This window comes from Tachypleus tridentatus, chromosome 9 (assembly GCF_004210375.1).
Source record: "Tachypleus tridentatus isolate NWPU-2018 chromosome 9, ASM421037v1, whole genome shotgun sequence".
Classification (NCBI taxonomy): Eukaryota; Metazoa; Arthropoda; class Merostomata; order Xiphosura; family Limulidae; genus Tachypleus; species Tachypleus tridentatus.
In genome coordinates this window covers 33,523,112-33,548,237 of record NC_134833.1, presented here as the reverse complement: position 1 = coordinate 33,548,237, position 25,126 = coordinate 33,523,112, and the positions used below count along the sequence as shown (strand labels likewise).

Here is a 25,126-nt window from a genome sequence, read left to right as displayed (position 1 = left end):
AGGGCGAAGATGTTCGGTGATGGGGATTCGAACCTCTGCCCCTCCGATTGTGAGTCGAGCGCCCTAACAACAAGGTCATTCCAGACTAGAACGTGTTCGGTCAGGCATGAGTGGCCCAAACGTTGGCGGTGGATGTTTTTATCGCTGACTTTTGTCGAGTCCAATTGATCAGTTCAAAAGTTGGAATGGTTATGGCGCAGATAGCCAGCTATTTTGTAACATAACGTACAAGGTCGAAGAACAAACACGTGTGTATGAGATGATTACAATTACGTGTGTGGATTGAAAGTTTTCTCAGTGAAAAGTTACATGACAGGCGATTTGTTCACCGCGAATAATCGAAACCCGTGTTTTATTTTTAGAACTTTAGCAAACGTCTACAGATCATACACTTCGTGATTAGAAGATATTATGAACTTCAGTACCAGATAGGAAATCTAAAACTAGCAAATTCCAATATTAAAACCGTTGAATGTTTGTATCTTGTTTTGTTTTCCATGTGTTTCAGTGGATAACCTTTCTGTATAACTTCATATTCTAATTACTCGAACAAAAACAAATTATATAATGTGCGCATAAGCGTATGATTTATTCGTACAACAAGGGTACTTGTACGTATGTCACAGAGATAAATTTATGATGTTATGATATTTGTAGGGTAGCTACGTTAATGAACAAATGCTTCTACGCACGCTCAAGACACTTCCGAATGGTAGAATGGCTCGGAAATCTTTATATGGACCTTGCATTTCATTTTACGTCCACATATCGTAAACCCACGTGTTTGTTGCGATTTCGCCTTCATTTTGTTGGTTTTATAGCATGCTACTTTATGTAATTCTAAGAATAAACGAAAATAAAAACGCTGGACTAAAAAAGAGTTTTGTTTAGTTGAACTATCGAGTTGAGAAAACGGAAACAGACGTAACGCACAGGGGAAGAGATTGCAACATAAGATGCTTGCAATGTCAGGGCCACTGCTGTACTTTCTGACACTCACAATAGCTGGTAACTGTCAGTTTGAAAAGAGAAACATACGCAAAGGATTTGTTTTCTTTCTCGTTACATTACTTATACACTGATACGGGTATTTTTATTTCTCTACTTTTAAGGAATGGAATCTGTACTTCCTTGTGTTAGGCTGCAAACTTCTCAGAGTTTCCCTTAAAGATCCACTAGAAATTTAGGTCCGGTATAAAATATATATGTAAATAAGAAATGTATGGAATATATGTAAGAAACCTTGGTCCAATATAAAACGCATATAAGAAAATATATAAAAACTAGGTCCCGCGTGATATATATTTTAAAAATCTAGGTCTTCTAAACAACACATATAAGGAAATATGTAGAAAATCTAGGTTCTATAAAAATATATGTGAAAATGTAGTTTCGGTATAAAACTTGTATAGAAGAATATGAAAAAGATATAGGTCTGGTATGCAATATATGTAGGAATTTTGATCCAGTATAAAACGTATATAAAAATATGTCAAAGTTTCTAGGTCTGGTATTGAATATATTTTAAAAGTCTAGGCTTCGTACAACATGTAATAGATATAAAAAAATATGCAAAACTAATTAAATCTGTGACTGTTATACTAAAGTCCAGTAAATACTGTGTATCACAGCGAACTTTGAACATGTCAACGCGGTCAGCACTGACGAAAGTATGCCCCCACAATTGTGGAGAGGGCTGAGCTAGGAGTCGTCCTAAAAGCTTAAAATTCTTACGAATTTCCGAAAAGGGGAATAAATGTAGAGGATTGAACTACTTTTCATGGGGGACACTAACTGTCAAGTATCAAATAAATGTAGAGGATTGAACTACTTTTCATGGGGGGACACTAACTGTCAAGTATCCAATTCCAATGTTTTAAGCCAACAAGATCGCACGTTTTTGATATTCTTTTGTTTGTGTCTTTATTTTAGAGCACACTGGACTACCTTCTGTGCACACCGCGGTGAATCGAACCCAGGATTTTATAGTTGTAAGACTGTAAACGTACCACTGTCTCACCAGGGAACATTGAAGTTCTTAAGAGTGTTAATTTATAACAGTTTTTATGAGAAAATAGTCAGAGTCGGATCTAGCGCGGGGCAGGTAGGGCAAAAGGCCCCGAGGCCTGCGACGCTTTTGGATCTGGTCTTATCTTTTGAAAAAAAAAGGCCCCGATCATTTCTTTGCTCCGAGACTCGGGAACCGCTTGTTCCGCTACTGGTAATGGTTTAATGCAGGTTAGACTACTAAATAATATAATTAGAAGACTTTACACGGTTATGGCATAACGAGATAAAATAAAATTCAAAACCTTCCAGGCCCGGCATGGCCAAGTGGTTAGGGCGCTCGACTACTAATCTGAGGTTCATTTATTTAAATACCCGTCACACCAAACATGCTCGCTCTTTCAGCTGTGGGGGCATTATAATGTTACTGCCAGTCCCATTATTCGTCGGTAAAAGAATAGCCCAAGAGTTGGCGGTGAGTGGTGAAGACTAGCTGCCTTCCATTTAGTATTACACTGCTAAATTTGGGACGGCTAGCGCAGATAGCCCTTGTGTAGAAATTGCCCGAAATTCAAGAACAACAGCAATCAAATCTTCCAAAAACTACTTAAAATAAATGACAGTGCAAAAAGGATATGATAAATGACACTTTCCCACAAAAGTAATGAATGTGTGACATTCACCTGCGCTTGCCCTCGAATCTAACAGTAGTTTCTTGTAATGTTTTATTCAAGTATAATTTACAGTCTTGATTTTAACTCATTGCGTCATTTAACGTCATTTTTATGAAATGTCAGTTACAACTAGAAAAAGTCGTAGCAAGTGGTGTGTATTAATATAAATTATAATGATCGAAATATACTGTTTAAGTATCAGGGATAATGCACAAGAGCATATAATAAGCTCGTTCTTGTCGATAAATAATTAACATAAACTGGTTCTACATACTGAAAATAGCACAAAAGATTTAGCTTTATGCTCCTATAGCACGAACGATTATTATTTATAGCATGCCGTGACTCGCCGTTCCCTCCATGGAGTCCAGAGGGAATCGATTTCTTTACGCTCAGAGCGACAACGCTGGAAAGTTTGCAGTCTCGGGCTACACTGTATTCAGTGTCTGTATGTGAATGAAACGTTACTTACCAAAGATTATACAGCAGAATAAAATAATTTCAAAGTTACATTTTCTGGGAAGAAAAAACAAACCCGGATGACATTAACAGTTAATAATCATGGGAAGTTTTCCAAATTTAAAATACAAACAAACCAGTAAATGCTAACAAATTGTGAAGATAAACAGACGTGAGCTTTGTTATAGGGGAATTTTTTTTCCATACTTGAAAGAACGTTACATATGGCGCATTGTAAAGAATTGATACTTCTTTATGATGTGATCGAATTAGAAACATCAAGTGAGGAAGTTAAAGTCTAAACATTGTACCCTGTGAATAGTCACTAGCTGGTTTTTTTTTAACTAGTAAATTGATTAAATTATTTCTTAGATTCTTTTCTCTAAATCATATAGATGCACATCTACACTGGAAGTGATACAGTTTTCGATCTTTAATTAATACTTAAAAACTTGGATATTTACTGTCTGAGATCTTATTAACTGATCATTAAATAATGTATCATTAGTTGATCAAGTAGTCAATACACGTAAATTTACGTTTAATTTGTACAGATGTTCTGTTTGATTGGTCTTAAGGTGCTTTCATTTCAATTAGTGTGTATTAGTGTACTTCTGTTTACTTAGTGCTAATTTGTTTTTATTTGTTCTGGATTAACTTTGTTTTAAATGTTGCGCAAAGCTACACGAGGGTTATCTGCGCTAGCCGTCCCTAATTGAGCAGTGCAAGATTAGAAGGAAAGTAGTTAATCATTACCACCCACCGCCAACTCTTGGGCTACTATTTTTACAACGAATAGCGGGATTAACTGTAACATATAATGCCCCCGCCACAGATGAAAAGGCGAGCATGTTTCGTGTGACAGGGATTCAAAATCACCACCCTCAGAGTGGGAGTCGAGTGCTCTAACCACCTGGCCAAGCCGGGAATTGGATTAGTACTGTTTGTTCTTTACGAATGTGTTTCTGTTTATCTTGCACTATATTATGCTTCTTTTTTACATGAAATAATATTATTTTGTTTAATAAATATGTACTAGTAGAGACACGCAAAATATCTGCGGTCAAATTATAATATTTAATTGAAATTTACTTTTTAAATAAAGGGCTTCTAGAATAACAGAAAATCTTCAAGTCCACTTCTTTTAGGCCTAACAGTAGTTAGTCCTTTATTAAGTACAGCTCATATTCGATAAAGAAATAACTAAACACTGTAACTTGTGTTCGATTTTTGTATTAGTTTAGTTAGGGTTAAACTTTACCGTACTTAATAGAATCAATAAATAAAGTTATAATGCTATTCTATAACCTAACGTTAGACCATTAAATAAACAATTTCTTAAGCTATTAATATTTTGTTGAACAAAATGTCTACTAAAGTATACTTACGTCTCCCTTTTCTTTACGTCTTTTAAGTGCATGCGCATTTAAATTGTATGGTGCGCGTGCATTTTCAGAACAAATAAAAACTGAGTATTATTATAACAATAGAAGTGTGTGTTCTGTTTAATCAATATGAATATATTTCTGTTTATTCTACATTATATTTTGTTTCTGTTTAACTTGAAGAAGTTACGCTGTTTAATCAAAGTGTTTGTTTAAATAGAAATATGTTACGTTTCTGTTTAATTTGAAAATATTGTTCTGTCCAATATACACATATACTTTATAATTAGCGTATGTCTGTTTAATTCGTGCCAGTATGTTTTTGATTGGATCCACATTTCTATATTTGTTTGATCTGAACTAGTTTCCAAGTTTACAAATGTTTCTTTACTTGATAAACGCATTTTGTTTACAACAACACGTAAAAAGAGCATGTTAGGAATTTATAAATGTTACTGTTATATCCCATACATGTATAGCGCCTGTAAACTGTTAGCAAGTGCCATGTTTCTAAACAAAGAATCTAAACAAAGGCTGCTTCATCACAAACTGCTATATTATAATGACTTTAAGAAGATTTTGCGATGTTATATTTATTGTTTATTTGCAGTAATTGTCAAACTGAACTACTTCTCTAGATGCACGTGACAAGGCACGCGCTCGCGTCGCATGTATTATGTTTGCATTCAAAACAAACGAAGTCTGGATTTTACTTTAAATCGTACACTTAAAGTAATTAGAGGCAACGATTTGCAGTGATTTTGAAGCAGCAGTATCTTATGATCCATATCAATAAACATGTACGTCATTATAGAGGTTCTCAAATTTGGGGCCGCGGAACTCTGGAAGGTCGTAGCAAATTCGCAACACTGTTGAGGTACTTATTAATTTTATATCCATTGGGTGGGGTTCTCACGCGAAATGCGGAGTGTTACTGGGGGCCTTGTGCTGAAACAGTTTAGAGAACCCATACATTATTATCAATATATTCGTTTGAGGAACTAATACACTATTATCTATATTTTTTCTGTCCTTATATTCACGATGGTGTCAGTATTTATATTCGCTTGCGCATATGCAGTAACGTTAATTTTTTTATATTCAGTAACGTTCTATTCAGGAGTAACTACACTAAATATGCCCCTCCCCTCATAAAGTGTAATTGGACGCCCTACATTCATTTCATTGTAATTGTAGTTATGATTATTGCTTATTGATATCATTAACCTAACCAAATCATGCAACCATCGTTTTTGTTCAAACAAATTAAATTGTACGTCTCTGTCATCTTTTCAGTAGATGTCAGACTCTTAGATCCCCGTCTTGTCTGGTCCCCTTCCGTAATTACGGGAGCTCACTTACGCCACTGACATATAGGTACTAAGATATGGAGTATAAAGGGCACGTGCCCCTACTTACATTACAAGACGGGCCATGTATATATATTCCTTCCCAAATTTTTTTCACTTAGTGTTCGTACACTGCTGTTGAAAACCAGCTAAACTGGTTAACCAGTTTTTATTTTTAATGGCTGATCGACCACACACTTGCAACTGTACAGTAACAGAAAGCTTTAGTCATGGCACGAGTCTTTTTAAACAGCTGTTTACTGTTTACCTTTAAGAACAGTACTTGTTGCTCGGTGTGATTCAACACACACACACACACAAATGGCGCTTTCATCGCTTGTCGGATTCGTAATCAAGCCAACGAAAAAGTGTTCTAGTGTTCCCTCTAGGTTGCACTGCCGGACAACAGCCAATCAAGTGTCACGCACGTCATTATTCCAGCAGCGCACGCCCTCAGTAGTGGTGAGGAGTCTCAACTAGTTGATGGCCTTAGTGATCCTGGCAATCGATAGGCCTAGAGCCCAGATAGCCAACTGGTAACATTACAAGTTAGCCTAATGATCCAATAAGGCCGATGGTCGAAAAATACCCCCTTAAAAAACATGTTGACACATGTCCACACATTACCTTGATGCTGGTGCCCATGACAAAATTCTGCGCATGGATTGATAAAATTAGAGGGAACATATAAGTGACCTAGCGCATAACTCCATTTTCCAACAAAGTATATTACCTACTCCTGTTCGTATGTTGTAGTTAGTATACGTCATAATGTTAGAGGGCGAGCCAATGGATCCAATGGGTCAAAGCTGTTCTATTTACATATGCATTTATCTAAAGACGGAGCCTAAACATTAGGTAATAATGTCTACCATTAAAATTCTAAATAAGGAAAACATAGCTGCAGGAGTCACAGTGTCTATATCAGTTTCACTGTTTGTGTATATTTGCATAATTATAAGATTTATTGTTATAATGCTTTATCTTATAGAGGATATTTTTATTTTATAAACTATGGTTTTATTTTTCTCTGAAACTTTGATTTCTAGAAACTTGTGTCTGTATGCGGCATGTGTGTGTGTGTTTTTTTTTAAACATCAGTTTTTCTTCCAGTCTTGGGGACGTTATAATGTTACGATCAATCTCACTATTCATTGATAAAAGAGTAACCCCAAAGTTGGCGGTTGGTTGTGATGACTAGCTGCCTTTCCTCCAATCTTTCATTCCTAAATTAGGGACGGCTAGCGAAAATAGTTCTCGCGTAGCTTTACTAAAAGTTCAAAACCAATCATTTATATCTCCCTTGGCTTTTTCTCTGTTGAACGTCTGACTTTTAACTTAACGCATTTAGTGTTAATTGTAACTTGTGCTAATTGTTTTTGTTTTTTTTGCATTTTGGTTTTATTTTCATTACCAAATTTTCTGAAGCTAGTAATTTAAGACCCCCGATCGCGAAAAACCCGACCCAAATTTAGGGTAATTCAATAATACAATCTGAAAAGAGTTTCTTCTTCTAATTGAAAAAATATACTCATAAGTGAAATCTGTAAAATGTCTTGCCAGAATATAAACATAGAAAGAAACGAGAGTGTGTTGTTTATAGATGTTGCTTACCTTTGGACTTATGCTCAAATAAAGCAAATCGTATTAACTGGAAGTGAAGAACTGATGCCGAAAGTTGTGAAAAAAAGAGTGAGAGAATGAAAAGTGCCTTGAGGGGTCAAAATTGAATTACATTAAAGAAAGCAAGGTGTGTAATACTGATTCTGGAGAATATGGAAACTCTGACCCCATGATTGCTATATACAGCTGTTTTTTTTTTTTCATACATCATGGATTTCAAATCTGAAAAAAAGATTTTCCATAGTTTAGTCAAGATAGTTTATTTCTACCAATCAGCGCTTTCTGGTATATAATACATTTCAAAACCTGGCGCGACACCTAGAAGAGTCGGGTTTTCGTGTCTTAAAGTATTAGTGTTTTATGTATTATAATTTTGTAACTTCGTTTTCTCGTTATTTTGTTTTTCAACATGGTTTAATTTTCGCAGTCAAGCTTCTGCTTCTAGAAACTAAATGTGGTTAGATTATGTGCTTATTATGTTCTGTCTTTTGTGTATTTCACTTTTGTAACTCCGTTTTTTGTGTTATTCTTTGTTTATATAGTTTGTCACTTTCACGTGGCTTCGTTTTCCCTGTCTCTTTCCAAGAAGTTTATAATAGAAAGTTCATGTTCTTTCTGGGATTTTTTGTCGATTTTTCTGACTCTAGTGGCCTATCTTTTTCAGTGTTTATACCTTAGTAACTTGTTATATTTTTTGTTGGTGTTGTTTTTTTCAGTGTCAAACGCATTATTGTTTCTGTTTTATAATTTAAAATACACGTATATGCACGTGATTTTTTTATCGTCGGAAGACTGTTTCATTTTAGTTTTGTTATGGTGTTGTGTGTTTTTCATATAGCAAAGCTACATCGGACTATCTACTGAGCTCACCGAGGGGAATCGAACCCCTGATTTTAACGTTGTAAATCCTTAGACTTACCGCTGTACTAGGTTATGGTATTGATCGACCATATGTTGTTTTCATGTTTTTCAATTTTTACTTTAGAAAATTCATTTCATTTTTTGTTTGTTTTTAACTTTGTAAACCAAAATTTCGATTGATAAATTACAGATGCATTATATATATATATATATATTTAATTTCTAATTTTTTGTAACTCACGCTGTTAAATTTGTTCTTAACGACTTTACAAATCTACGTGTATGATTTTTGCCTTCCGTCTTTTGAGACTGACAGGAAGTATTATTTGTCAGAGTGTAAATATTGCCCTGTCAAAGTTTGTTGTTAATATTTTACGTAAAAGATTTTACGCTCGCCGTTTTTAGTTCCTTGCCACAGTGAATGAATTTAATGTTTTTTAAACCTTTTATGGAGATCATGAGCATAATTTATATATTTCTTCTCGTGAGCGCCGTAAATATCAAACGTCACAGAAAGGAAAAACTGGATTCTTTCAGAACTAAGTGAGGAATTTACACGGTCTTCCATAGTCCACTGAATGAGTGAGACTAGCTATTTGCATATACACGTGATCCACTTCGTACATTGGAAAGATGAATGATTTCTCAAAAAAAACAAATACGAATTTACCTGTACTTTATTGGTTTCTGAAACGACAAGGGTCACTGTGTACTTTTCTGTTGGCGTCTCTGTTTACAGGGCTTCGCTTCCCTTCGATATTGTTCTTTGTAACAATCTTACGTTAACTGCACATTTTTTTGGGCTACTCATGTCTGACCGAATAGCTGGATTTGACTGTTACATTTATAACTCCCCCACAACTCCCAGAATCGATTTCGCAATCCAGGCATGCTAACTACTGTGTCACGCCCTGTTCACCCTTCGTGAATATAACGTAAACAGAAAAGTTATCAGTGTCTTATTTAGGTGTGTAAACTCTTCATTGCTAACAGCTGTGACACTTGTAAGAATACTTGGAACCGTAGCATGTCTTATTTAGGTGTGTAAACTCTTCATTGCTAACAGCTGTGACACTTGTAAGAATACTTGGAACCGTAGCAAATCACATACACGAATGAAGTACGTACTTTAAAGCGAGTGAGAAAAGCAGGACTTGTAGTTTTGAAAAGGTCCAAGTCTGTTTTACTGGTCCCTTCAGCCAGCAGTAGAAATGTCGACTTCTATGTCCTTGGAATAATGAGATTCTTACAAAAGAATAATCGCCTAATTATGAGTTCTACTCAAGGATCATTACATTAAAACAAAGAATAACGAAGCTCTTCACTTGCCCACCCCCCGTGGCTCAGCGGCGAATGTGAGGGCTTATAGAGCTAAATTTATGGGTTCGATCCCCGCAGTAGGTACAACAGAGATAGTCAAGCCAGTTGTAGTTACCAATAAAACAAACAAAGCTTTAGACCTTATCATAAATTATGTCTAAGGATTATTGTATTAAAACAAAGAATAATTGAAAATTAGGCTTAGTTTGAAGTTTTAATGATAATGTTATTGTATCTTCATTGCACAGTAGCAGGAAGATATTATATGGTTATCAGAACTGTAAGTAAGTTTATAAATCTTCTTTTAAATCTTCTCCAATAAATAAGTCGCGTAAGTTGTTGAACATGAGTGCTTCAGTATTAGACTCAAATATAACTGGTTGATACACAGCATGCTGGGGACGATGCCGCACTCGGTACAGGACAGCGTTATAACTGCATAGCTCAAACTCCTGCCTTCTTTCTCTTACGTCCCTAAAGTAACCCCTTTTTCACTCATAAAGAAATTGTCCATAATTACTGAAACACACGCCTGGTTCTACACCTTGCTTGAGGCGAGTTGGAAAAAAAAACGGTTTCAACTTTAAAATGAACGACACACGGGGACTTGTAGGCCTTTGCAATAAACAAATAACTGTTCGTTTGTTTTGAATTTTGCGCAAAGCTACACAAAGGCTATCTGCGCTAGCCGTTCCTAATTTAGCAATAAAAGACTAGAGGGAAGGCAGTTAGTCATAACTATCCACCGCCAACTCTTGGGTTACTCTTCTATCAACAAAGAGTGGGATTGACCGTCACATTACAATACACTCATTGCTGAAAGGGGAGAGCATGTTTAGTCTGACGGGGATTCGAGCCAACAACTCTCACATTACCATCTGGTCATGCGGGGCCACAAATAACTGACGTGCTGTTAAGTATTAATTTGTAGGAATTCAATGTTTTAGATTTTAAAGTGTTTATACAAGTGATCGAATAAGAATGAGGAAGGATTTGTTTGTTTGTTTTTGAATTTCGCGCAAAGCTACTCGCTAGCAGTCTTTAATTTAGCAATGTAAGACTAGAAGGAAGGCAGCTAGTCATCACTACCCACCGCCAACTCTTGGGCTACTCTTTTACCAACGAATAGTGGGATTGATCGTCACATTATAACGACCCTACGGCTGAAAGGGCGAGCATGTTTGGTGCTACCGGGATTCGAACCTGCGACCCTCGGATTACGAGTCGAACGCCATAACACGCTTGGCCATGCCGGGTCAATGAGGAAGGATCTGTTTGTTTTTCATGGCTTGCTACCCTACATTTACCTCCCCCCCGGAAAAAAAGTGTTGTCTTATGACGCTTGAAAAGTGCCATTTTTATTGATGAACCGTTGCTCTTTTAATGTACTTTGTATGAAACCGTAGATCTTTATAGCAGTACAAGTTAGACGAATTTATGTATCTGAGGGCTCGTGTGATAGATTTGTTTTTTTTTCTTTCGAAGAAGAACTGACACGTAAGTAGATGTTTTAGAGACACCCAACTATGGATCATCATGATAAAAAAAAAAAAAAACAAGGTTCAAATGAGTTGGAATTTTTTAAACTTCGGATTTCAAAGTTTATATCTGCACTTATCCAGTAATTTCTGAAACATCTGGGTTGTAAAATTTATTATCAGTTTTGTTTTGCTCGTGGTTGGAAACAATATTTCCGGTTGTCACAAGTAATCTTGAGCCAAGCTGCAACTTTCTGTTTAGTTCTGTTCTGACGTTTTGAAACTGCAGCTGTATTGAATGCATGTGTGCTTCCCTTTGATCAGCTGCGTTACGACCCTGAGGAGAGAGAGGAATGACTCATAAAATTGATTCGAGCGAGCAAGGCCTTGGTTTCTGTTAGGAATCGTGTAGGGGTGTCTTCAGCGGGTAACAGCTGAAGTATATCTGATGCTTCATAGAATTGCGTGTAATCAGGTTCATGAATACGGTGTTCACGTGCTTAATTGCATGTGTGTTGTTCTGCTGTTCGAAATGAGTTTATAACATATTTTTTTGTGTTTATATCGTCATTATTTTTTAAAGTAAACAACCTTAATAATTATTAATGTCTTGTGAAGCGTTGATTATAATTATTTTAACTCCTGCTAAAACGTTTTGAAAATAGCTTTACTGTCAGTAATACTTTAAAGTAAATATGGGGGAAAAATAATTCGATAAATAAAGTGACACGCTCGTCTTAAATGAACTCGAACCAAGCGCCATCTCTTATTAGATATTGGAAAATATAATTTGGAGACGCCATGAAAAGGTAATTAAAGAAACTTTGCGACAAGATTACGTCACCATCAGGAACATAACATTGTCGAAAAGTGGTGCATTTATAATGAACTTTCTTACGTGCCTCATTCACGCCGACTGCAAAGTTTATTTTCTAAAAAAAAAAGGTTTTCCGTCATTGAGTTAGTTATTGGAAGCTGAAATATAAATTAATAAGTTGCAGAAAAACATTTAAAAGCCAAGAAACACTTAATTTCAACTGAGTTTGACCTTTGAACAGTTCCAAATGTAGTTTCATGGACATTTTGTTTATCCTTCTATCTCATATTGCGGTAAAATCAGGCCAAGTAATTCCCTAAGAACGAGTGAGACAAACCTTCTGTCTGACATTCACTCATGACGATAAGAACACTCACTATCCTCATAGGCTTAATTATCAGCCAATCACAATGTTTCTCTTTTTTTTTCTCCCCGATTTGCTTTTAGGTCTTGACTTACAGATCGCCTGAAATATGTGACAGACAGCTGAATCTATCCAGTGTTTAAGTTTCGATTTTACTTTTATAGCAATGCATCCATATCTAACGGGAATGTTGAGAAAGTATTTAGGCAGCTAATGGAATGTCATTGTGCAAGATGTGGAGTTACATTCAACAACTTGCGGGTTTTATTGCCACTAATAGTTATAACCTACCTCCCTAACGATCAATAGAAATACCAAAACGGTGTAACAGTGTTGTATGTAAAAGTTTGGATGACTTTGTCGAAATGTACATTTATAATAAAGTTTTCTTCATTACTCATTCAAGTCGTCCCCGAACATTTGTTTTCCCAAAAGTATGTTCCTCATCATCAAGTGTTGGAGGTAATTAATGTTCATACCAACTGGATTAAGTTTTCAGCATCTACGTTTTAAACTATTTTTATGACCTTTAAAATATTTCATGTAGATTAGAATTTCCCGGGTTTGCGATAAATTTAAAAAGTGTATGCATCCTGGTCTCGTATTTAATTCGTATAATATTTTCATATGTTCATTAGTAATTTAAATTTTATGTAAAGTTCGGTGAAGTAAAAAATAGGATAGAATGAGAAATACAGAGCGGTACAAAATTATCTTTCCTATTTTAAAATTTAATGATTAAATAACTGAGGAAATACAACCACGCAGTTTTCAACATATTGTAGTTTAACTCAAACAGTTTTTATTGATATGTCAGTAAGCTTGTACATGTGCATTATTAGTGGCTCTCAACATGTCTAACCGATATTCGATTTAGTTCATGTTTGCTGCAACATGTCCACAGTTAGGTGACGATGACGTCCGTTATTCTGATCTTTAGCTCCAAGATTTTTGCTATAGGTGTGCGATACACGATATCCTTAACATACCTCCATACTTCTTTCCTGTAGTGGCGTCTGTAATAATGCCGCTCCATACACTTCATCCTAGCTTTTCAATGCGTTGGCTCCCACACGACCCACCAGTGAGTTGTGTTCTATTTTCTTTTCAAAGGCCCACTTATTTATTGGCTGGGACACAACGGCTACGTGTACACTCTTCCTAACAAAAGTAATTGTAAAATGACTAGTGGGATCCTGGAAAGTATTGGCAAAATAGGCTTGGGAGCCAACGTGTTATCGGATGTATGTACTAATTGTTAACACTAAATTAAAACCAACAAAACGAAACATTATGTAATTTATGGTGCGTAACGTACGAAATGACAGAATATTAAATAAGAGAATTTTCATACTAATTTAATCAAAGGCGATCTAAAAGGTTAAATAATTCTCTCTCCAACACTACAACACGCACTCTGGCGGCTAAATTTAGAACAAAATTCCAAATAATTGAAACATCACAGTGCAAACGTAAAACGAGTGGCAATTTAAAAAATAAAAGCGTGCCGTACGATTATGATGTCCCGCAAAACGTGAGCCGAAAAAATTCAGAAGAAAATTAACAAACTGATAAGTCAACAATCGTCTGTTTTGTGGTATCTATTTGCTTTCGATAATATTGCATATGAGCTACAAAATAGTCACTATCTGCTTTATGATGTAATGATTGATCTCAAGACAATTCACATGATTTTAATTGTCAGTGCTAGTCGTCAGCAGTACTGATAGTGATAACTCATTAATGCTGGAATATGTGATGAATAATAGTGTTTTTATTAAAGTGGTACCGTAGAAAGCCTCAAGTAAAATACCATGATCAGCACAAATGTGGCTAACAATGTCGTATCTTGTAATATTACTGAAATTTATGATAGACAGCCATGTTGAAGATATAAACATATCTCAATCACACGATTTGTGGTACATCCTTGTGCCGACGAGGCCTTTCGCACACCACCTGGGCTCACCAGTCCAGTTGAGTTACAAGAGACTTAATGACTAGTAATGATGTTGATAATAACGTAGTACTGTATGTGTTATTTAAAATATAGTGACCAGTTGTGATTATTGGTAGGCAAGTAGTTAAAATTTATTACAGCGTAATGAACAGTATTGGCTTTATCAGTATAGTTATCACTATAATAGTTGTTGGCCATTAATACTCCGTTGTTACGTAACATTATAACTTAATAGCCTGGAAATACAGAAAGTGTGTGTCCCTTATAGGGAAGCCACATCGGGCCATCTGCTGAGTCCACCGAGGAGATATACAGAAAGAGTAGGGAGGAGAAAACCTGATCAGTTTCAGAGATAACTCGGATATCTGAAAATCCAATAATATTTACACTAGTGTAGCTTTATGATATATCCCAAATCACACACTCACATGTAGTTTTTTTTTATTTCAAAACATTTGTTTAAAATATTGATATTGTTGTCGAGTGGAACTGATCCTGTTTCACTGAAAACTGCCCACATATGTAATTTTTTGTAAACCTTGCTTGTTTGAAACACCATTCTCGTGGTTGAATGGTTTGTTTGTTTTGAATTTCGCACAAAGCTACTCGAGGGTTATCTGTGCTAGCCGTCCCTAATTTAGCAGTATAAAACTAGAGGGAAGGCAGCTAGTCATCACCACCCACCGCCAACTCTTAGGCTACTCTTTTACCAACGAATAGTGGGATTGACCGTTACTTATAACGCCCCCACGGCTGAAAGGGCGAGCATGTTTGGTGCGACCGGGACGCGAACCCGCGACCCTCAGATTACGAGTCGCACGCCTTAACACGCTTAGCCCCTGGCTGAATGGAACTGATCCAGTTTCACTAGAAACCGTGGGCAGTATCTATTTCAAACCTTGCTCTTCACGAAACTGAACATGTCTGGCGATAGACCCTGATTGTTTATCTGGTTCCAGCGTTAGAATAATTATAGCTTTGTTCTTATTAGGAACCTCAATGATTTCCAAATCTGAGTTTTATTAACTGGACTCAGATCTCGCAAACTTCGTGTTTTAATTAATTTTATTCACTGATGACATATGACATGGTGAGTAATGTGTATTATGTACTAAAGCAACCCCGGATACCAGGTTGTAGAAGTTAAAAGGGAAAATTGTCCAAATTGGATTAGGGTAAAGTAAAGTTCATTACGGGGCCTGGCATGGCCTAGCGCGTAAGGCGTGCGACTCGTAATCCGAGGGTCGCGGGTTCGCGCCCGCCAAACATGCTCGCCCTCCCAGCCGTGGGGGCGTTATAATGTGACGATCAATCCCATTATTCGTTGGTAAAAGAGTAGCCCAAGAGTTGGCGATGGGTGGTGATGACTAGCTGCCTTCCCTCAGTCTTACACTGCTAAATTAGGGACGGCTCGGTGCAGTGGGCTAACAACCTACTCAGTTAAATGCTTGTTGAAGAATCCGCAAGCGATTGCGGCTCTATGTTCCTAGATGGAATCTAATGGTGATAACTAACAACTAACTAAAGTTGATTACTGGTTTATGGCCAGACAGGGGACGTTTATAAAGTTTTTATCGTATGTTAAATATTCAGACTATAATTTGCTATGTTAATAGGACGCAGTTACAGAAATAAATAGATTTAGCTCTGAACTAATTTGGATTTTGTCATTATCTCAATCAGTGAGCAAAGAAATGCATCTAGAATCAGTTAATTAAAAGAGATTATTGCACATTTAATAAGGCCAGATCATACCATGTTTTTAAAGATTTTCGTTGTTTCTCCTTTGTTGATATTTTTATACACCAATTGCACGTGGTGACAGAACACCAGTTAAACACTTTATAAACAGAAGTTGATTTATTTCAGTGAAGCACAGTTTATAAATGATTGAAGACAGGTCGTTACACAAGCCATCATTAATGGAGAATGCTGATTGAGTGTTTGTCTTGTTGCCAAGATTGATCGACCAATCGTCTGATACATTGCTAAATAAGGCTTGTTGTTTGGACACTTGGAGGGACAAACCCAGTATCTGTTTGGTTGGTAAGATATTAATAATCTCCGAAGTTTACAGTTTTAACGCTAATAGCTGGCAAAGCATTGGAAATCAGTGGGTCTAATATTTGTAAGAACAAAATAGTGTTGTACTGTAAATGTTTTATGTTTTTTTTTTCTTTTTTTTTTTTTTACATTTAAGTCGTTTACTGCAGACGACATTAGGATATTGAACAAAGACCTTCTGGGAAGTGAGGTGTGGGAGACGAAGAAGAGAGATTTCAAAAGCTGCAGAAACAGCCAAAATACCTGTTTGGGTTCTTAGATGCCTTCAGGTGCACGATGCATATGTATCACAGCTTTCAACGAAAGACCTCTCACTTACTTACCTCTCACTTGCTAGATGGTTGAGACTGGACGATTGTTGTTCTTTCGCGCTTTAGGTTGTCAAGTAACGCCGGTTGTTGGTCTAATTGGAGAGACAGTCTTGAATGTCTGTCCTATTGTTAAGATATGATGATCATCTATTTAGATTGTTGAAATGGGCCAAATGTTGCCAGATCGCACAGCCAGTCATTTGTGTATCTGGAGAGAGTTCGAGTATCTGTCTGGTTTCTGAGACAGTTATATCGTCTATGAATATGATACGGTTGAAGGATTTATTATGTTATTATTCCTTATTAAGACCTATGACTATTATATTTATTTCGTTTAGAAGAGTGGTCGAATGTCTGGTGCTTGGTAAGAAAACTGTTTTCTTGTTGTTACGGTTTTTACCGAAGGTGTGTTTGATTGATTGAATTTTTGTCTTATGGAAATGCGTTTGGTCAGTTATCAGAGGTTAAATTGGGGTAGAACGGTCCGGAACATCGTTCTGCCTTTGAAGTATCTCAGCCATTAACATTCCTGATTTTCCGTTGTGACGTCAAAGTGGATCATAAATGGGAGTTCCATCAAGTTCCACTTAACTATTTTCGCTAATATTTCGCATCGACAGGATTTTTGTTACGAAGATGTGTTTGGTCAACAAGACGTTTGTGTAATGAACATGTGTCTCATCGATAAAGCCGCCCCATAGTAACACAGCCCTGTGTCTGTTCACTTACACCGCTAAAAAGTCGGATTTTGATACCCGAAGTGGACAGAGCACAGATAGCCCAACTGGTCAGTAAGAAACGTCTCTTTCTACCTCTTCCCAAACAGAAAAACAAACAAACAAACAAAATAAATCATTTAGTTATTTGTTAACTATCTGTAATTGGTTAAACGGCAACCTTTTTTTATATTAGCTACCATTTATTTAAAGTTTATACAACTAAACAGGTCATCTAACAATTAAGATTTGATCTATGACATGCTAAATCGGCCTGACATGGCCAAGCGTGTTAAGGCGTTCGACTCGTAATCCGAGGGTCGCGGGTTCGAATCCCGGTCGCACCAAACATGCTCGCCCTTTCAGCCGTGGAGGCGTTATAATATGACGGTCAATCCCACTATTCGTTGGTAAAAGGGTAGGCCAAGAGTTGGCGGCGGGTGGTGATGACTAGCTGCCTTCCCTCTAGTCTTACACTGCTAAATTAGGGACGGCTATCACAAATAGCCATCGAGTAGTTTTGCGCGAAATAAAAAAACAAAACAAAAACAAACCAAACATGCTAAATGTCTTAGCTACGCCAAGTTTGTCATCACATTCGGTAAGTGGTTAACGTCATTAGCGATTCGTTTGTTTGGTCAAAGTTAAACAAAGAGCTACTCAACTGTTTTTAGCCACCACGGGTATCAAACCCAGATTTCTAGCGTTACAAGTCCACAGATATATCACTGAGGGGCATGATTACTGAATGTGGATTATTGTATAACAGTAATTGCATTTTTTTTTTTTTTTTTTACTGAAGAAAATAGTGGTCACGTAGTTCATCTGGAGACAAAATTAAACAATGACTACGTTTATTCGCTCAGGACACTCGACATAGATAACTAGAGTTATGTAACAGATATCTTAAACAATATCGTTGTTACCAAATTTAGTAACTACATAGCTGAGAAAGTACATCATCCGGTGTTGTGTAATATATAAATATATATAGTTGGTGTAAAATTGAAAAATTGTTTTATTGAAGGTAACTGTTTTTACAGTAAAAAAAAAATGTTATTTTTAGAACAGTTACAACGTTTCAATCACCGGTGCGATCAAATAACCGGTGATTGAAACGTTGTAACTGTTCTACTTTCTTACTATAAAAGCTGTAACTTGTAATAAAATAACACTTAACCAAAAAATAACCTGAGATCGAAACTATTAAAACTGCAATAGCTGAAACTACGTAGCTATAATAGCAAACATTCTGTATCCTGGATTACATAACTGTGTTTGACATCGTTCTGTGTAGTGCAATGTAATGTAACTATTGTCAGTATTTATATGATATTGTCAGTATTGTAATGTGCAATGTAATGTTAGTGTTGTTCATACTGTTCAGTGCAATGTAATGTAACTATTGTTAGTATTGTAATGTGCAATGTAATGTAACTATTGTTAGTAATGTAATGTGCAATGTAATGTTAGTGTTGTTCATACTGTTCAGTGCAATGTAATGTAACTATTGTTAGTATTGTAATGTGCAATGTAATGTTAGTGTTGTTCATACTGTTCAATGCAATGTAATGTAACTATTGTCAGTATTGTAATGTGCAATGTAATGTTATTGTTTAGTGTACAAGTGTCGTTGACTGTCGTGTGTAGTGTGTCACCCAATAGGACAGCAGTTAGTCTACGGGCTTATAACGTTAAATCTCTGGGTTCGATTCCCTACGGTGGATACAGCAGATAAGCTAATATAGCTAATATGCTAGATAAGAAAACAAACCCGTGAAGTGAATTATATCGTTGTTAAAACTGTGTACAATGCTATAGTTATCACAGTATCGTACGTAGTGTAGATGTACTTTAATATATTTTATTGTACAAAGATGTTCAGATGTAGTTAACATCACACTGTGTAGATGTAGGTTACATCATAAGGTATAGTTGGATGTGCAAATGTAGATTACATCATACTGTGTAGTAAGATGTGTAGATGTACCTTACATCATAGTGTGAAGTGGGAGTTATAACTACAGTTGATGTCAGCACCTTTGGAACATACGACTATTCGTATAAAATTTTTTTTAATTGTTGTTTTCTAATGTGATTTTCGACATCGCTCGTCAAACCTCTTTACAGCCTTATAAATAAACTTTTTTTTTAAACATTTGTCCTTGAAGTTGACTTTACTGACCACGCCTACACATCCGAGAGCTTCTTGTAATAATCACGTTCCGAGGAAGATCATTGCAGAGATAACTGTAATGATGGGGTTCGACGTTATACCATTCAAAGAAGTTGTTTGTTGTCACGTGACCCTTTGTTGGAGCTGATATCGATGCACGAAGGAAGTCACTTTTCCCGGTCTCACTTAATCCAGTTTCACGATTAGTCTGAAGTTAGTTTAGACCGACTATACACATAATGCTGTCATTAATTTATTTCACCATTAAATATTTAAAAAGTACGTCATTCAAAGCTGTCCTTTAGAACGATTGTCATATGATACGTGGCTAAAGTCTAGTGTAGACTTTTTACGGTTTGTTTTGTTTTTTTTTAATTTCGCGCAAAGCTGCTCGAGGGCTATCTGCGCTAGCCGTCCCTAATTTAGCAGTGTAAGACTAGAAGGAAAGCAGCTAGTTTTTACGGAAAAAAAGAACAATAATATTAACGAGTTTAATTTTATAAAGTGGTTAAGACATGAAAAATACGTAATTCATTAAACATATGTAGAGAAATACGTCATATTATATAGAAACAGCATAACAACTTAAATGCTTTATTTACTTTTGTGCGCCCTCTAGAAATACCTGATTTATACCTATCATTCACATAACAATAGTTTAACAAAATATATTACAATTTGTGGGCGTTGTTTATAAATATATTGTGTAGTTTATTTTAGAAGTAGCCATATAGTTTCCATATGTGTTTGTACAAAGTTTTTCCTAAACTATATATACCTATGTTTTTTTTTTCACCTTCATTACAAGGTCCCTAATAATATCATTCACAATATATATAATATATATATCGTCTATATTGCGGTTTATTTCACTGATTAATTTAAAGTTTTCATATTACAACTTACGTATTTCACCAAGTTTTTTAACAGTAAAAACACAACATTATAACCTGACTGACTCTCTGTATATACAGGTGCAGCTTCCACTTACATAATCTGTATTGAACGATATTACTATAAAATTAAAGTTTCATTCCTTTCTCCATTTTTTTTTTTTTTTTTCAAATTCTGCTTATTACGATCATTTTCAATATACGAAAAGCCCGTTTCTAATAAAGAGGAACCATTCAAAGAATCATCACGTCTCGGGTGTTAGAGTAGGTACTCGAACTCTTGTTTTGAGAGTGTTAGAGTAGGTACTCGGATTCTTGTTTTGAGAGTGTTAGAGTAGGTACTCGGACTCTTGTTTTGAGAGTGTTAGAGTAGGTACTCGGATTCTTGTTTTGAGAGTGTTAGAGTAGGTACTCGGACTCTTGTTTTGAGAGTGTTAGAGTAGGTACTCGGACTCTTGTTTTGAGAGTGTTAGAGTTGGTACTCGCACTTCTCCTTCGTTTTTGATTCAAATGAACAACGAGCAGCATTTGAAGTAAATCTGTTTATGTTTTGGTTTATGTGTTTCTTTGTTGTTAGCACAAAGTTACACCATGGGCTATTTTTACTATGCCCACAATGAGTATCGAAACCCAGTTTTTAGCGTTATAAGCCATCAAACTAACATTAAGCTACTTGGGGAGAGGGGGGCGTTTTAACTTATTGTGTAAAGTTTTAGTCGATTAAAAATTACGGCTCAAGTAACTTAACAAACTCCCATTGGACAGTTGCCAAAACGTTAGTTGAGTTAAAACATACTCTTGGCTCTACAGTTCTCTCGTGCTTTGTGTGAAATGTTAAATGTGCAATATGCTCACTCAGTCAGTTGTTATGGGTTTAAATGGAAAGTGGTAATATCTATTTGTGCATTTCAGTGTTCTTCCTTGCGCCTGCGTGATCTAATCCGTTTACGTATTTTGATCAAAATATAACCGAGGTCCATATTTATTACCGCAGGAGTGCTTTGGTCAGGGTCACAAATTGTCAGAAATACATATATTTTATATCTTTAAACGTACAACTAAATATCAGTATGAATAACAGGAATACCAGTAATGGTGGATTCAAGTATAGTATCAGTGTGACAGAGAATAAAAAAATAAACTTAAAATAAAAGCAGAACATTCACTTAAGTTCATATCAACACATGCCTCCATTGACACAGCGCTATGTGTACGGACTCACACTGATAGAAAATGGGTTTCGAAACCCGTGGTGGGCAGAGCACAGGTAGCCCATTGTATAGCTTTGTGCTTATTTCTAAACAAACAAGTAATAACAACACACGCCTGCTACAAAAGTTCACCACGCGTGTTAAGGCGTGCGACTCGTAATCTGAGGGTCGCGGATTCGCATCCCCTTCGCGCCAAACATGCTTTCAGCCGTGGGGGCGTTATAATGTGACGGTCAATCCCACTATTCATTGGTAAAAGAGTAGCCCAAGAGTTGGCGGTGGGTGGTGATGACTAGCTGCCTTCCCTCTAGTCTTACATTGCTAAATTAGGGACGGCTAGCACAGATAGCCCTCGAGTAGCTTCTTGCGAAATTAAAAAAAAAAAAAAAAAAGTTCACAAAGGGCTGTCTACATAATAACCGTCCTCTTGATTTTGAACCGACAGACCAAAGGAAAGGCAACTAGTGAAAGTGCGGAAATAGATTTTGAGATAACAGGACGTGAACCATGATTACCTGGATTCACAACCCGGGCACACTGACCGCTGATAAATCTTTCCACCAAATTACATCAATGACAAATCAATTTACAGATAACTGGAGCTATGTTTAATGTCTCAGTAATCATCAGAGTATTGAGTCTCCTTGGCTTGAGATAGAAGGCGAGTTCTCCTGTAAATTTATTTGTTTAAAGTCTTCATATAAGTATATTCCATGATTTATTAGAACATCAACAGCTATAAAGTACATGAATGGTTGTTTAGTTTAATGTAATATCGTATGTTATATATTCACTCTGTATAACTAAATACCGGCTACAAGAATTACTTTTTCATCCATTTTAAAAACAGGAGTCGGGATTGTATTGATAACAGTTAGCGGAATTGCGATGAAACTGACGTCGCAAGACGCCCCCTCGTGTCGAGCGATGTTAGGCATACAGTCAGACAATCCAGAGCCTAACAGGAGGTTTTTGCCTCGAGTGCCATCTTACGGACGACCGCATCACCCTTACGGAGGTTGGTATGGACGATATTATCTGAGTACGTCTGTATAAACTCTAGCTAATTATACAAACCTTTTACCTTAAACAAGAAAATATATATAACACTGCATTTTTTACGAATTTTATCAGCAATTCATTATTTTATAAATAAACGAACATTTAGCGCCTAAAAGATAAAAAGAGTTAGCGTCTGTTTGTAGTCGAGTACAAAGCTAAACTAAGTACTATCGAAATCTTAATATTAGTCTGTCATTTCTGTAGTTGCGATTAGACTAATACGAGAGTTTATTCTGTGGGAAGTAATAATACTGTGACGTCACGCGCCGGCTTTTATAATCTGTAAGCTAGGGTTAGCTAACTTACTTATTAATTACAACTACGATCAACGCGATTCCTTGTTTTAGCTATTATTAATGTGATTATGGCGTGTAACCCTAGAGTCATCTTTTGGAAGTAATTACACGTAGTTAATTTGTCTAAGAGTTCGTAATACTTTAGGAGCTTTATTAGTTACAAACCTTGTCCCAAATTGACAATAAGAGTTACCGTATTCCTGACATTGGTTAAATATGTTTCTGTTAATTTAAATATATTAAACGAATACTTATCTTTCAATTAATTCATTACAAAGTGTTTTTCAGATAATTTTGTTTTAAATAACAAGTTTTATAAGCTTAAGATAGTCATTACATTGGAAGATTAAACTTTCCATTCTACAAGCAGATACATGCAAGACATTTTACATACGTGTGTGAAATTTTCTCGCTTTTTACCGGCTTGTAGCTATGATGTATCCAGAATTCCAAAATCGCCCTCCACCTCCTTCCTATCAAGCTTCCATGCAAGAATATCGTCTGAGGCTGCTGCTTCTCGATCGTCAACAGGGGGCGTTATCTTCTTCGCTATCACCGCCCCCTACTTATCGTTCACACCCTAGTAGCACATTGCAGAGGTTAGATAATTCTTGTTTCTTTTTACTAATGCAGATAACGTATAGAGTGAAATATACTTTTAGAATTTATAGCAGAGAAAGCTTACAGTGGAGATTATATTTACCCTTTTTTTAGTCTAAAGAATATATTATTACTGTTTGTGATATCCTTAATCTTGTGTTTGTTTTCACAACAACAAAAACTTGCATTTAAAGATCGTATAAAATGACTTAAAGCTTTTCAAATGATTGCTGTAATTGTTCACATACTCCATTAAAAAACAAAGTTGTATTCAGTAACTTTTGGTCAAACTAACTACATACATAGATTAGAAGTGAAAAGAATATATGTTTTTAATATACCATACATTATCACTTATACGATTAGAATGTATTGATTTATCAGTTTAATATTCTTAATGTTAGCAGTGTTTTCGTCCGAAATCCCATTAATACATTAAACACTGTAAGTAACAGTTTTGACGAAATTAACATAAAACGGAGAATATAACTTGATTAGAGAAAAAAAAAAAAAAGATTTTTGTTGTTAATTGACTGAATATATTTCATTAAGTAAAAGGTTTGCCAAGGAACCTCAAAGTCTTATGACATACATAATAGTCTGAACAACAACTTATAAAATTTAACGTTTTAGAAACAGTTCTCAAGATGAAAAAGAAAACAAAGATGGTCGGAATTGTGCTGATAAATAAAACGATAGCCACCTGATAATATAACCATTTATAAAGGCACAGGATTAAAGTTATGAGTTATTAAAGAGTTTTAGGGTTACAAAAAAATGCAGTTAGTTACAATGTCACTGAAAAACAGAATATAATTACAAGATTTTTAATTAACAGGCAACCATTCAATTTGGCGGAACGAGAGTGCAGCCGACCTCCAAGTTACCGATCGCGAGCCAGTTCTGGTGCGGCGCTACAAGCAAGTTCGGACACTTTAGAATCTCGTCGAAATGACACTCTTCACGAGAATGGTGCTACACGAAACTATACTAGTCACAACCGTAATGCATCCCTAACTTTAAGTTTTCTATCTAATGAATCTCTTTTTGTAGACCCCAACCACTCCCGTCCAACGGACTTAACCCAGGCCAGTCAGACTGCACCGGTCACGTCACCTAGTGATGGCAGTAGAAGCAGTGAAACCGATGACAGTCTCGTGCTACAAAGAGAAACTCAGATAAAAACTTACCGAGCGACGACGAGTAGTAATCCACAGACTGCTCGAAAGAGTAGCGATATTAACAGGGTAACTATAGTACAAACTACTAATTCTTCACACGTGATAAACCAAGATGCTGTGGTCGTTTCGGTGAACGGACAAACACGGAGAACTTTAGTGTCGCCATCTACCAGCAACCAGGGAGAGGTAGAAATCCTTGCACACGTATAATATTACATGCCGCAGTTTCAGCATTCAAATTCAGACTGCATCGTTTCTTTTTTATTTCAATATTTTTGTATTTAAATTTTTATTATGATAATAAACAACATCATATCTA

The 25,126-nt window shown here is 36.1% G+C and overlaps 1 protein-coding gene and 1 long non-coding RNA gene across 16 annotated transcripts in view; one reads left to right on the top strand and one right to left on the bottom strand.

The window, feature by feature from the left end:
* LOC143225025 (uncharacterized) overlaps nt 1–24,956 on the bottom strand; it is a 64,274-nt gene extending 39,318 nt beyond the window's left edge. The window contains exons 1-3 of one of the 6 annotated variants that reach the window (XR_013013567.1): nt 24,817–24,956; nt 23,421–23,606; nt 13,154–13,498 (exon numbers count right to left, since the gene is read on the bottom strand). This is a non-coding gene — a long non-coding RNA (uncharacterized LOC143225025). Of the gene's footprint in view, nt 1–13,153; nt 13,602–19,610; nt 19,773–22,369; nt 22,753–23,420; nt 23,607–24,816 lie in introns of those variants that run through there. The other 5 variants (XR_013013570.1, XR_013013571.1, XR_013013569.1 and 2 more) reach the window with 5 other exon arrangements.
* LOC143225022 (uncharacterized) overlaps nt 1–25,126 on the top strand; it is a 53,390-nt gene extending 28,264 nt beyond the window's left edge. For 9 of the 10 annotated variants that reach the window (XM_076453669.1, XM_076453676.1, XM_076453677.1 and 6 more), the window contains 3 exons: nt 22,519–22,710; nt 23,457–23,625; nt 24,465–25,126. In XM_076453669.1, the coding sequence (XP_076309784.1) occupies nt 22,519–22,710; nt 23,457–23,625; nt 24,465–25,017 (914 nt within the window). In that variant the 3' untranslated portion in view covers nt 25,018–25,126. The remainder of the gene's footprint in view (nt 1–22,518; nt 22,711–23,456; nt 23,626–24,464) is intronic. The other variant, XM_076453679.1, reaches the window with a different exon arrangement.